The following is a 14708-nucleotide window of genomic DNA, read 5'->3' on the forward strand; positions in this document are numbered from 1 at the left end:
CACTGCCCAACTTTCTCCCCAGGTATCTCCAAACCATAGAGCATGCCCTGGAAGCTGGAGATGTGGTGCTAATCGAAAACCTGGAAGAATCCGTTGACCCTGTCCTGGGTCCCCTGCTCGGGAGAGAAGTCATCAAGAAAGGACGGTATGACTTAGCCATGTTGTTGATCCTGTGGGAGGAACTGGATGGTAGCCCCAGGTAGAACCGTGAGCAGATCTGCTCTGCCCAGAACACGTTCTCCTTAACTCCCGTCAGGTGGCTCCGACGGGACCCAAGGGGAACACTCAGCTGCTCTTGACTCGTAGAGATAGTTTCCTGGAATCACGTAGCTCCCGTCCTGTCACGTCCTCCTCGACTTCCCCCTACATGTTAGCTGCGCACTGTTTTGGAAGAACTTTAGAAGGAAAGCGGTCAAAACGCAGACTGACTCGTAAGCATGAGTCATTTTTACCCAAGCCAGACTTCTGGGTTCTGAGAACTCGGTTCTCTGTCCATCTGTTGAGTCCTGGTGGCTTTGGGGGCTGGTAAGTGGTCAGGGGCTCAGCAAACGTCTGGCAGAAGGAGGGACACGAGAGAGGTAATTATTATGATGGGTTGCTTCATTCCAGAGCCTCACCCACTGCCCAGGCCATAAATACCCTTTCCGTGTCCTTAGTATGTGCTCACTTACCAAATTAACCACCTTAGCAGTTACTCTCCATCAGCCAAGAAAGAAAAAGGGCCAGGGCGCCTGGGTGGCGCAGTCGGTTAAGCGTCCGACATCAGCCAGGTCATGATCTCGCAGTCCATGAGTTCGAGCCCCGCGTCAGGCTCTGGGCTGATGGCTCGGAGCCTGGAGCCTGTTTACGATTCTGTGTCTCCCTCTCTCTCTGCCCCTCCCCTGTTCATGCTCTGTCTCTCTCTGTCCCAAAAATAAATAAAAACATTGAAAAAAAATTAAAAAAAAAAAAGGGGCGCCTGGGTGGCGCAGTCGGTTAAGCGTCCGACTTCAGCCAGGTCATGATCTCACGGTCCGTGAGTTTGAGCCCCGCGTCAGGCTCTGGGCTGATGGCTCAGAGCCTGGAGCCTGTTTCCGATTCTGTGTCTCCCTCTCTCTCTGCCCCTCCCCCGTTCATGCTCTGTCTCTCTCTGTCCCAAAAATAAATAAACGTTGAAAAAAAAAAATTTAAAAAAAAAAAAAAAAAAGAAAAAGAAAGAAAAAGGGCCCCATCGCTGCTAGCCCAGAAGGCACCTTTCTGCAAACTTAGGGTGCCCTTTCCTGCAAACACTTTACTGCCATCTGCTGGGCACGTTTCATAACGTACTCACCTCCCTGGGCAACTCCCTGGATGCCTCTCCCTGTGGTGGCACATGCAAAATCCAACATGGTGGCCGTGGGAGAAAGTCTCCCACCCTCCACCCCCGTCCCAACCCACATTAGGGCAAATAAGAATCCTAGCGTTCAGGCTAGACCTGCTTGAGACGAATCCGAATGTGGCTATATTGTTTGCTATGATCTTACAAAAAACAAACAAACAAAAACCATCTGGAGTTCTGTCCCCAAACCAAGTCTCACAGGAAGGCACCCCACCTTCACATGACCCTTCGTGTTCCAGATTCATCAAAATCGGAGACAAAGAATGTGAATACAACCCCAGCTTCCGGCTCATCCTTCACACCAAGCTGGCCAATCCTCACTACCAGCCCGAGCTGCAGGCTCAGGCCACCCTGATCAACTTTACAGTGACCAGGGATGGCCTGGAGGACCAGCTGTTGGCCGCCGTGGTCAGCATGGAGAGGCCGGACCTGGAGCAGCTTAAGGTTCGTGGGGGATCCACCAAGGAAGGGAGGAAGAAAATGCTCTGTGATTGCTGCGGTGATCTAACAGCACATAGCCTGCTTGGGATTCTTTCTCTCTCTCTCTCTCTGCCTGCACTCACTCTCTCAAAATAAATAAATAAACTTAAAAAGAAAAGAAACAGAAGATGACCAGAGTAGCTGCGGCTGGGGCCCCCAACAGGAAGGAAGATTGTTCTTTCCAGGGCTCGAAAAGCAATAATCCCATGCAGTACAAGGGCAAAGAAATGACAGCTGCCTGAACTCACGTGTTCCCCGCCCCCCCCAGTAGCGTCATAGTGCTTTAGGGTATGGAATCTAATGATCAGGAAGGGAAGACGAGGGGAGGTCAGCTTGGACCCCGGAGCCCCACTCCGACTTTAAAGAAGGCTCCAGCAATGAGCTTGTCTAAACTTGTCAGTTTCTGTTGACTTTTTTTTTCCAAGTAAAGAGCATCTACAGGAGAGCCATTCATTTGGGGCAGTAAAGAGGTAATAGAGGTGACCTTCCAGAGAATGAGAACTTGACCCTACCCTCTGACTAGTCACACAAATAGTTTCCACTGAGGGAACACGCTATGTGCCAGCACTGTGTTTTCTCCTCTGAGAAGGGGCTGGGGCTAGCCAGCCAAGGTTATGGACACATTAAGAAGGTACCTCAGGGGCACCTGGGTGGCTCGGCCAGTTGAGTGTCTGACTTCGGCTTGGGTCATGACCTCGCAGTTCATGAGTTCGAGCCCGCATCGTGCTCGCTGCTCTTGGTGCAGAGCCTGCTTCAGATCCTCTGTTGCCCTCTCTCTCTCCGCCCCTCCCCTGCCTGTGCTCCCTCAAAAACAAGTAAAAACGTTAAAAAAGAAGACCCTGTAGCATTTATCTGTTCAGACCTACGCCAGGCATAGGGTGTGCTGGGCTCCTGCACCTGACTCCCCCTTGCTCTATGTTTGCAGTCAGATCTCACCAAGCAACAGAACGGGTTCAAAATCACCCTGAAAACACTAGAAGACAACCTGCTTTCTCGCCTCTCTTCAGCATCTGGGAACTTCCTGGGGGACACGGCCTTAGTGGAGAACCTGGAGACCACCAAGCAGACGGCCGCGGAAGTCGAGAAGAAGGTAAAACTGCCTGGCAGCGTTCCCAGGTAGCGTTGGCAGGTTCCCACATTCCTTCCAGAAAGTCAAGGCGGGCAGGATTCCTGAGATCACCACCTCACGCCGTGCATCAGGGAGTTCCCGCCTTCTGGGCAAGGAGTTTGACCCCTCAACTCCACAGGCATTTGGCGAGCGTGAACTCTGTGCCTGCTGAGAGTTTGCACACTTGCCCCGAGGCTAAGGAATCGCACCCCTGTGCGCCGTGAGCGCTGGCTGGCTCACGGTTGCTCCCTGAGAAAGCCCGCCAGCCGGCAAAAGTCTCGCAAGTCTGATTGCAATGCGAGCAGCTTCCGTGGCTGCTCAGGAAGGCCAGCTCTCAAAAACGGCTATCATCCCGGGAAACTCTGCCGTCTCTAGCTTCCTTCCTTTACCTCACATTGTCTGGAAGGCTTTTATTCCCCCATGTGGGAGACGGGAGGACAGGATTTGAGGGCGTCCGAGCCCCTCACCCTTTGCGGGGAGGCTGCTGAAACTATACAGGCTCTTTTTCATCCCCAGCCCTGCTCTTGGATCAGAGGAGCAATGAAGATACCGGTCCTGAGCAGGATGAATGAGTCTGTAACAGGACACCTCTGAGAGAAGGCACTGTTGGTCAGATTGTTGGGATTTCTCCATATATCAAAGCCGTTGTTGTGGGTCAGGACAGGGTAGGAAAAATGAGAGGTGATGACGGGTGGTGTAGGTAGACCAGCTCATGCCCACACTGGGGTAACAGACAAATGAAGTTGGAATGGGAGCCTGAGAGCAGGAAGGTCCAGGCTCACATTGTCTCTGTGGCCACCGTGTGGCCACCAGGTTCCACTCCTGGTTCTCTGTGGCCTCCATATCTCTAGAAAAGGGAGTGCAGAGTTTGTATAGTAATTGTGTACAAGTCCCCTGTCTTGGGTAGGAGAGACGGGGCCTGGGGGGACAGAACCCAACTCACACATGGTGATATATGGGTAAAGTTTTAGCCCAGGAAACATCTCAGATTCCAGGAATAAACACCTAGATAGGCATTGATGCCAATAACTGAAAGATGAGAGCAGAAATGGATCTGGGGATGAGAAGACATTATTAGTTTCGTTTGTGTTGCATTGAGTTTGGAACGCCTTTGGGCCATTCACATAGGTCCCTTCCTTGAGTTTCCAGATAAATGACCTTGGTTGGTACTAAGGTGCTAAGAGTCATCAACAAGTAGTTGATGATTGAAACTGAGAGCAGAGGAAGTCATGGGGGAGATGTGTGTGCAGTGAGGAGACTGAAGAATAAAACATTGAGAAGAATCCTGAGACGTTTTAGGAGAAATACAGAACATGTCGACTGTGGAATAGAGCAGACAGATGGGAAGAAGAGCAGGAAAATAAGGGATTGTGAAAGAAAGCATCTCAAGAGGGTGTGCCAGTGACGTTGAATGATGCTGAGGACTCAAACAAGGTATGGCTAGGATGTGGCCACTGAACTTTGCAGAAAGGAGTCATCGGTGATCTTGGGGAGAATGGTTTCCGTGGTGTCGTGGAAGCAGAAGTCAGACTGAATTAGAATGAGAGCAAATGGGATCAGAAAAAGGGAAAGAGACTATAAGCTACCCTTGAAAGAAGCCAAACTGTGAAATGGCAGAGAGAGAAAGGATTGCGACTTAAAGGAGACATGGGTCCCGTGAGATGGGAGAGATTGGGTGCGGTAAGATCTTCACCAGAGGTGGGAGGATGCCTGGTTTGTAAAGTAAAAGCCGCAGTTGATAAGAGAAGGTGAATTTACAGGAAAAAGAAGGAACAATTAATGTAGCGGGGTACATGAGAAAGTCAGAAAATCTAATTCAGGTCACAGATGATGAGCTTGTCTTTGGAAAGATGGAGAGCTAGTTCCAAAGTGATAGGGGTTGGGGGCAAGCATGAGTCTAGAAATGAGATCCATGGTCCATGGATCCATCCAGGCAACTGAGGTAAGGAGACAGAAACTTCAAGGAATCAGAGGAGAGGCAGAAATTAAGGAAATTCCTTCCTAATGGTCTCTCTATAGCGGTGAAAGCATGAGTCACGTTCACCTGCAGAGAGTGAAGGAGTGGTAGTGAGGCAATTTGGGGAGGGGAGTGAAGGTTTACTGAAATAGGAGTAAAAGTTAATTCAGGAAACATAATTAGTGGACAGCATTAGGAACCCAGGTGAGCTTGAAAAGGATGGATCTGTGATAACACCATTCTGAGTAGCTGTTTTTGTTCAGTCCACCCCCTTCCGAGAAGCTTTGTCTTTAGCTACTGAATTTAACCCACTTACATTTATTAACATTATCGATAGAGTGAATTTCTTTCTACTGCCTTCATTCGTGTTTTCTATTAACCACGCTTATTTGTTTTTTTCTCCCATCTTGATTTTTCATCATTCTCATCTTTATCCTTTCCTGATTTTAAAGTTAATTTACTTTGGGGATACCTGGGTGGTTCAGTCACTTCAGTAGAGATCTGACTCTTGATCTCGGCTCAGGTCATGATCTCACATTTCATGATATTGAGCCCCATGTGGGGTTCTGCACTGTCCATATGGAGCCTGCTTGGGATTCTCTCTTACTATCTGACCGCCCCCCCCCCCCCGTCATGTGCACATACTCTCTCTTGCTCGCTCTCTGTCTCTCTCAAACTTAAAAAGAAAGTTAATTTACTTTATTTTATTGATTAACCTTGTTTCATTTATATATGGAAATTATATTTCATTTTATATAACTTAACAATATATATACTGATTTAACAAAGTCTAATATAAAGGGATATATGGCCTCTCCCAAGACAATATAAGGACTTTAGAATACTTTGATCATCCTTTTCCATCTTCTGTTACTGTTTTATAATATTTTAGTTCCACCTTCTACTTCCTTTTCCTATGGTGGTCATTTTTTTTTAACATTAATTTTTCTTTTTTTTTTTAACATTTATTTATTTTCAAGAGACAGAGAGAGACACAGTGTGAGTGGGGGAGGGACAGAGAGAGAGAGGGAGACACAGAATCTGAAGCAGGCTCCAGGCTCCAAGCCATCAGTGATGAGCCCCACGCAGGGCTCGAACCCATGAACCGCGAGATCATGACCTAAGCTGAAGTCGGATGCTCAACTGACGGAGCCCCCCAGGCGCCCCTATGGTGGTTCTTTTTTATAGCCCTTGTTATTTAGATTAACCACATATTTAAGAAATTCTCAGATCTCATTTCCCCCTTTTGATGTGATCTTCTAATTGAGGCAAATAATTATTTCTTCAAAGGTCTGTGGATAGTAAACTTTCTTTGACATTGACTGCTTCTTCTAAAAGCTCTGGTCTTTCACCGGATCGGAAAATTCTCAACCGTTACGCCTCCAAGTGTTGCTTCTCCCTCATTCTCTCTGTCCTGTATCTCTGTTAAATGTATTTTGAATCTTCTCTTTCTGTCTGCCAAGTCTCACAACCTCATACATATTTTTCATCTTTTTCTTTTCTCTCTGAGCTACCTTTGTTCCAACTTCGTCAGATCTGTCTTCTAGTTTTCATCTTCTCCTTCCAGCACTGGTCCATTATTTAACCTGTGCACTGGGGTTTTCATTTAAATAACTGAATTACTGGGGCGCCTGGGTGGCACAGTCGGTTAAGCGTCCGACTTCAGCCAGGTCACGGTCTCGTGGTCCGTGAGTTCGAGCCCCACGTCGGGCTCTGGGCTGATGGCTCGGAGCCTGGAGCCTGTTTCCGATTCTGTGTCTCCCTCTCTCTCTACCCCTTCCCCGTTCATGCTCTGTCTCTCTCTGTCCCAAAAATAAATAAACGTTGAAAAAAAAAATTAAATAACTGAATTACTTAAAAAGTCCTAGTGAGTTCATTTTTTTTTCTAGGTAATAGCTGCTCCTCTTTCCAATGTCCAGATTTTATGTTTTTCTTCAGCTCTGCTGCTTTTAAACCGAAATAGTTAATGGTGAGTTATAGATTGTTCAGGGATCTTCAGCTGTTGGGATGCTAATCCTCCTGGGAATTTGGGGGGAGTAGATTCTCATTTTCCCCCTTGGTAACACTTCCTTCTGAAGTTCATAATTGTTTATTGCAAGCTGATCTTTGAAAAGGATCGTTGTGGTTTTTTTTTTTTTTTCCTGTGAGAGTCTCAGAAATTATCATTAGTTTCACTCGTCTGGAGCATAAGGCAGGTCATACTGAGGCTGGTATTTAGTGGCCTCTTCTTTCAGACTCCCTCTCTGACGCTTGGGTCTGTTTCCTCATTTTTACCTGTGATAAGAAATTTTCTGATAATAAACTATTCCATTGAAAGAGATCCTCTTTCAACCTAGATGGATCTAGAGACTTGAATGCTAAGGGAAATGATCAGAGACAGATAAATACCCTATGATCGCACTCATATGTGGCGTTTTTAAAAATGAAACAAAAAAGAGAGACAAGCCAAGAAACAGCCTCTTGACTGTAGAGAACAGAGTGACGGTCACCAGAGGGGAGGTGGGGGTGGGGGGGGGCAGTAGGTGATGGGGCTAACAGCACACTTATCTTGATGAGCACCGGGTGATGAATGGAAGGGTTGAGTCGCTGTATTGTACACCTGAAACTGATATCACGCTCTGTGTTAACTATACGGGAATTAAGGGTTTTTTTTACTAAAAGAAGAGATCCTCTTTGTGAATTTACATATGAACTCTTTCATAAAAATTAAAACAAAATTCAATTTATGCTGTTTTCACTGGACTTTCACTGCCCGTAATACTGGTTTATTTTCAAGTAATATATGCATGTGTGTGTGTATGTGTGTGTATTCTCATGTTTGTGAAAGATCACCTCCTTTCTCACTGATGCTCTATTAAAAAAAACAACAACACACAGCAGGGGCGCCTGGGTGGCTCAGTCAGTTGAGCATCCAACTTTGGCTCAGGTCCTGACCTCATGCATGGTTCATGGGTTCAAACCCCGCCTCAGGCTCTGCGTGGACAGCTCAGAGCCTGGAGCCTGCTTCAGATTCTGTGTCTCCTTCTCTCTCTGCCCACCCCCACTTCAAAAATGAATAAACATTTTTAAAAAAGCCTACAGCAGCTTCCTAACCTTCTAGCTGCTATCCCCACCCAGACCCACCTGCCCCACACACAGACACGGTGTGTGTGGACACAGAGAGGCCAGGCTGATGGGTTGGTTGAATAGCGGTTGAACGGACCGCTATTTCTTTCCCTACCAGGTCCAGGAGGCCAGGGTGACGGAAGTGAAAATCAACGAGGCCCGCGAACACTACCGGCCCGCAGCCGCCCGGGCCTCCCTGCTCTACTTCATCATGAATGACCTCAGCAAGATCCACCCGATGTACCAGTTTTCTCTCAAGGTGACCTACACCTGTGGGGTTTTGCGTAAACCTGGTCATACAGCCACCCAGCTGTCCGGGAGGGCTTACCCGCGGGCTCCGTTGGCTACGGCAGGTCTGTCAGATCAAATCCAGGGGACCCGTGATGGTACCTTCAGACCCGCCTTACAGTCCTCATCTCTTTAACTGGGTCACTCAGGACTCACGGGTTATTCCCACAGGAGCAGGAGCTGTCCCAGCCTCACTCACTCAGGCGACACGGTGGGTGCTAAGCTTACTGAAGGCAAGGAAGTGAATCAAGAAATATCAGAAGTGGCCCCCCACTGCCCCCCAAAAGAGCTTAAAATACGATAGGGACGATCACAGGTGTGCGTGTCTTTCATAGGGGTTAAAGTCCAAGCAATGGCGTCAGTCCAGCCTTCAATTAGTTTCCTCGCTACCCTAAGTTCCTCCAGGGGACTGCTTTATGGTTGCCGAAATATTTCTAACACCAAAGGTGTTAGCACATTGTAAGTGCTGACTGCTCTTAACTTACTCATGAAAAAATAAAGCCCTATAAATTTTAAGTCAATCGATGAAAGTCTATCTTTCTCCCGTAGGGTATGCACAGTTGAAGACGCATTAGGGATAGTGCAGCATTTCTGAACAACCTCTGTGGTTCGACCTAACAGAGGATGGACGGACACACACACACACACACACACACACACTTACACAGTCAGAGCTTACACCTCATTCTGCGAAGGGGAACACTTGAGGGAGGTCAAGGTGTGGGGACGGAAGTGAGCAGGTGAGAAATCAGGAGATCTCCAGTCCCTGGGGCTCATTCAATGGCGGATGGCATTGTACCGTTTCCGGGTCCCCTTCCCTCAACTCAGAGTCTCTGCAGACGAAAGGAATTGTGTTTATATTTTATGTGCTTCAAAGCAATCTAATGCTTGGCCTCGTATTCAGGTCAAAGCAAACGATGAAAGAATTACGAGATGTTTTAAGACAGCGTAAGAGTTAGCATGGTAAGCAGAATAGCTATAAGAGGGCTCCCCAGTTCTGAGAGTGGCTGAAAAGAAATCAAATGAAACCCAAGAAAAGATGTGTTCGGAAACCTGGGGAAAGTTGTTTTGCAGCAATAACACCCTGATCGAGGCTTGTGTTGTCATAGAAGCACTGTTTTTTTTGGGGGGGGGAGGCATTTGGCCCCCATACTCTTATTAAGACTTGCCAACCAGCTTGATCATTGAGAGCAGATTTAAATGCTTAATGATAAGAAGGTGAAGGGTCTTCAGAGGGACCGAAACAACAGTATACTTAGAAACCTTGTGCGAAGGGAAGAAAAACCAATCTCTGGGGTCTCCACGATCTCGGCTTTTGTCTGAGGTTGGGTTTCATGGTCGCTATTCCAGCCACAGATCCCTGTTTCCCAAATGGCTCTGAGCAGGAATATGTCCAAATGTGTCTCTTGGCTTTTACACACCCAGACACTCTTCAAGAGCCAGTTTTGAAAAAGCTGGGGAGCTCGTACCAAGGTTAAGATGGAACGGGGGTGCGTTGTCATTTTTCTCCAGAACTCAGCCAAAGGCTAAGAGAGGGTTAATGAGGCTTCACTGGCCGAGGGCCAGGGGGTCCTGAGAAAGATAAGACCGCTGGCTGGAAGGCCTATGTCCCTCTGTTTTGTGTCTTCTATGCAGGGGGACAGCTGGAGGAGGGACCTTGCTGAGAGAGGTGGGGAAGGGAAGAATCAGACAGAAGCAAAGAGCACAGAGCTCTGATCTCAAACCGAAGGCCTGTTGGCCTATTTTCAGAGGGCTTTTCACCCTCCTTGGTGGTGAAGATCCAAGAGTCGGGACAACCACTAATCCAGATGCCTGGCTTCCCGTGAAAGTGTGTTGGATTTCAGTACTGAGCCCCCATTCCTTCCACACAGTAGAAGTTGGCTGGAGCTAAGGGGATGGGTGGCTCCTCCAGGATCAGCTTCTGCCTCCCTCTGGCCACGTTCCTTCCCCCCGTCCCCGTTTGGTCTTACACACCTGGCCCCTGGGGCATCTGAGTTTGAGACCCTCGGTCTGGAGCATCTCTCATGCTTTGCCCAAGCTCTTTAGGGCACTAGTGGGACACAGTCATTACCAGATCTTTTGAATGCCTGTCATACGTGAAGAGCTGGGCTGGATTCTGGGTTGCTAAGGACTGACTTCCATCCTCAGTGTGCCCACAATCTGGTAGAAAGGACAAGATGAAACATATATTTTTTAATTTTTAAATGTTTTTATTTACTTTTGAGAGAGAGAGACAGGGTGCAAGCGGGGGAGGGGCAAAGACAGGGAGACGCAGAATCCAAAGCAGTCTCCAGGCTCCGAGCTGTCAGCAAAACCCCGACATGGGGCTCAAACTCACAAACCATGAGATCATGACCTGAGCCGAAGTCGGACGCTTAACTGACTGAGCCACCCAGGCGCCCCCAAGGTGAAACCTATCTAAGGCGCAAGGCCATGGACAGGGGCCCTAGAAGAGTGACAGGGTGGTTAGAGCCAGCCATGTGACCGTGTGCGCAACAGATGACCTCCAGGAGGGGGTCGTACAAGCAGAGGTCAGCCTGGCGCTGGCTTCCTCCTGGAAGTCAGGAGGATGGGAGTCCCCTTTAGGATGGAACGGAAAAGGGAGCCCAAATGAGCTGAATGTAAAGAAAATGCTAAGTGTACCTAAGTCTTTGCATTTTCTTTAGGTCTTTTTCCTGACTCGTGAACCACCTTGTCTAAACTTAGTAGCTGGAGATTCTTTACTGATCACTATCATTTCAATAAAGATAGATTTAGGGAAAAGAAGGCACAGTAACGCCCTAGGGAAAGCTATACACTCAGTCTCTGCAGCCTCACTCGCCAGTATAAGTTTTCCAGATTTCTCTGTGTGGACCTGGGGGACATGACCCACCTCCACTGAGCTAATCTCCAGCCTACCAGGTGTGGGCACACATCACCGTGGATTGGGTTGAAGGCAGTCAGAAGATTTTGCTAGGATCATCAAAACTGAATGAAGAAGGGAGCCTGCAAGGGTTTCCTTAACAAGAAACACCATGGAACTTTGAAAAATAGGAGGTCCTATTTTTCCCCCCCATTTTGCAACTGAGGAAATCTCGAGATGCAAATTTTATATGGTTTCCACTGAGGTTTAAATACCTGGTGGTGGAAAGACCCAAGACTCTTTTTTTCTTCTTCTTCTTTTTTTTTTTTTGAAGCCACCAAAAGGCAATAAAGACTGGAAATCTGCATAGCCACGAATTGGAAAGGCCTGATTATATCTTGATTTTTATTTTCTTTAATGACTCATTCTATGCATATCACAAAGTGCAGCATTCCTAATGATTTGTATAAATGCTGTATACGTGTAAACCACGAAAAATTGCTTCATATCATTTGTATTTCATAAGAGACCCTTAATGTTCAGAAGATGTAGCCAAAGCAGGCCTCGGACCCTGCTCTCTGATTCAGGAAGGGTCTATGAAGAAATAAAGGGTGTGTAAAAGGATTCTCCAAATGACTGCAGACTTAATAGGAAGAAAAACAGCACATGAGATTCTGATCATTACCAAAAGGAAAAGTAATTAATTTTAAAATATTCTGAGCACCTATTATGTACAAGAGTCTCTTTAAGACAACAGATTTGTCCAACCCATTTTGGTTCTACCATCAGGAATTCTGGAATTTACTGGATAGTATCACTAATCCCAGCTGGTTATTGTTGACCGTGCTTACCCATTTGTGGGGGTGGTTATCCAACAGAACTTACTGGATCTAATTTAATTATTTTGGTTCCTGGATAGTCACTTTTCACCAGTCAGAACTGTAGTCTCTTATGTGTATGCCTCATAGCTTTGCCCATATCATGGCAACGTAACAATTCATACGAGCAAACTAAGAAAAGAGCTAATAGAATGTTGTCTTGTTGCCACGGTCCCTTCTTTTTTTAAAAAAAAAAAATTTTTTTTAACGTTTATTTATTTTTGAGACAGAGAGAGACAGAGCATGAACGGGGGAGGGTCAGAGAGAGAGGGAGACACAGAATCTGAAACAGGCTCCAGGCTCTGAGCCATCAGCATGGAGCCCGACGTGGGGCTCGAACTCACGGAGTGCGAGATCGTGACCTGAGCCGAAGTCGGACGCTTAACCGACTGAGCCACCCAGGCGCCCCAACCACGGTCCCTTCTTGGCAGGATATGCTGGGAAAACATTTCTGAGGCTGACAAATTACAGTATTCTTCACAGGTGAGTCTACTAGTTACATATACAGAGAGCTATGTAAATTACCAGTGTCCAACCTCCTGCCCCCAGGCCTTCAGCATCGTCTTCCAGAAGGCTGTGGAGAAGGCCGCTCCGGACGAGAGCCTCAAGGCGCGTGTGACCAATCTGATAGACAGCATCACCTTCTCCGTGTACCAGTACACCACACGTGGGCTCTTCGAGTGTGATAAGCTGACCTACCTTGCCCAGCTTACCTTTCAGGTAAAAGTAGAATCAAGAAGTTTCCAGAAAACACGTCATTTTCCAGTGCCCAACCAGCAGGTGTAAAGAAAGTTTGCTCTTTTCACTTCGCTTCCCATAGAACGTGAAGACTATTAGGCTCTACGCAGAGGCATCGGACAAGAAGGTCCAATATGGCGCGTGCATGCTGCCTCACCATTGTCACACTCGTGGCAAACATGCCTAATCAACCGTTGTACTCATTTACCTTGGATGACCTAGGATCCTCCTCAACATTGTCCTCCAGCAGGCCACTAGCCATCAACCCAAGCTGGCACTAAAAATGGAACTCAATGGCCATACCAAAAACTAGATACTTTTTGAGATGCTAGAAGAAATGTAGAGCATCCCTCATTATTTATTTCCCTCTAGGGATGTGAGTTTCATGCCCCAACCTTCCCTCAGAATAAGAAATTGCAAATGTCAGGGCACCTGGGTGGCTCGGTTGGTTAAGCGTCCGACTTCGGCTCAGGTCACGATCTCACAGTTTGTGAGTTCGAGCCTCACAGCGGGCTCTGTGCTGACAGCTCAGAGCCTGGAGCCTGCTTCACATTCTGTGTCTCCCTCTCTCTCTGCCCCTTCCCTGCTCATGCTCTGTCTCTCTCTGTCTCAAAAATAAATAAACATTAAAAAAAATTTTTTTTAAGAAATTGCAAATGTCTTTCCATAGCCATAGCAGATTTGGCCTTGAAAAGGTCCTTAAGAACTCTGATTCTCAAGGGCTTGGGGGGCATCAGGGACTTCCAGTGTTAATAAGAAAACCTTGTCTTCCACTTACTCTCAACATCAAAAAGCCACGAGAATTTATTTCCTCGCATTTATCCCTCTAATCATTTAGGTTTGGGAATTTTTTCCGTAAGTTAACTGGGAACACGCTTAGATTATCTCGAAGGCCTCTTCCAATTCTAAATACCAGATGTGCTATGATGACTTCTGGGCTGACTCTGTTTGCATGTTCCAAAGCCTGAATCCACGGGGGAGTGTTAGTGTGGCTCGTCCCTGTCACCCTCTGTATTCCCTCTCCAGCCCAGAAGCATGTGGTGTCATCAGAAGAACTTGGGGCACCTGGCTGGCTCAGCCAGTGGAATGTGTGACTCTTGATCTTGGGGTCATGAGTTTGAGCCCCACATTGGGTGTAGAGATTACTTCAAAAACTGAAAGGGGCACCTGGGTGGCTCAGTCAGTTGAGCGTCCAACTCTTGATTTCGGCTCAGGTCATGATCTCACGGTCATAAGATCAAGTCCTGCGTCAGGCTCTGTGCTGACAGCATGGAGCCTGCTCGGGATTCTCTCTCTTCCTCTCTCTCTGCCTCTCCCCTGCTCACACTCGCTCTCTTGCTCTCTCTCTCTCTCAAAAAAAAAAAAAAAAAAAAAAAAAAAAAAAAACGAAGGAGGAGGAGAAAGAGAAGAATAAAAAGGTTTCATCAAATTAATCCCACTGCCCTGCTTGCTGGTCACTCCCCTATTCTGGAACCCCTTTAGCATTATTGATTCATTTGTGCATTTCTCTCTTGCACGTGTCCGTATGTGACTTTGACATCCTCCTCACGCATGTCGCTTATATGTGTCATCTTCTCAGGTCGCAGAGATGTGCTCCATGGCATTTAGGACGGATGCACAAAACGCTTGCTAATCAAGGTACCTGGTCACTCACTGTGTGCATTTATGTCACCCTGATGTTGGTGGGTGAATATACACATACCCAGAAGTGATTTGCGCAGATAACCCACTTTCTTTCGCTCCGCCCTCTTGAACGTTTATTTTTGTTTATTTTGAGAGAGCGAGCAGGGGAGGGAAAGACAGGGAGCGAGAGAATCCCCAGCAGGCTTCATGCTGCCCGCACAGAGCCCCATGCGGGACTCGAACCCACAAACCGTGAGATCATGACCTGAGCCGAGTTAGAGAGTCAGACGCTTAACCGACTGACTCCCCCCAAGGTGCCCCACACTCCACCC

The 14708-nt window shown here is 47.3% G+C and overlaps 1 protein-coding gene across 1 annotated transcript in view; it reads left to right on the top strand.

Moving 5' to 3' along the window:
• The window catches only part of DNAH9 (dynein axonemal heavy chain 9), a 330380-nt gene that overhangs the window by 252287 nt on the left and 63385 nt on the right, over positions 1 to 14708 (top strand). The window contains exons 54-58 of the mRNA XM_047832566.1: positions 23 to 145; positions 1597 to 1801; positions 2763 to 2927; positions 8126 to 8266; positions 12565 to 12735. Of these exons, the coding sequence (XP_047688522.1) occupies positions 23 to 145; positions 1597 to 1801; positions 2763 to 2927; positions 8126 to 8266; positions 12565 to 12735 (805 nt within the window). The remainder of the gene's footprint in view (positions 1 to 22; positions 146 to 1596; positions 1802 to 2762; positions 2928 to 8125; positions 8267 to 12564; positions 12736 to 14708) is intronic.

Source organism: Prionailurus viverrinus, chromosome E1, assembly GCF_022837055.1.
Source record: "Prionailurus viverrinus isolate Anna chromosome E1, UM_Priviv_1.0, whole genome shotgun sequence".
Taxonomy (NCBI): Eukaryota; Metazoa; Chordata; class Mammalia; order Carnivora; family Felidae; genus Prionailurus; species Prionailurus viverrinus.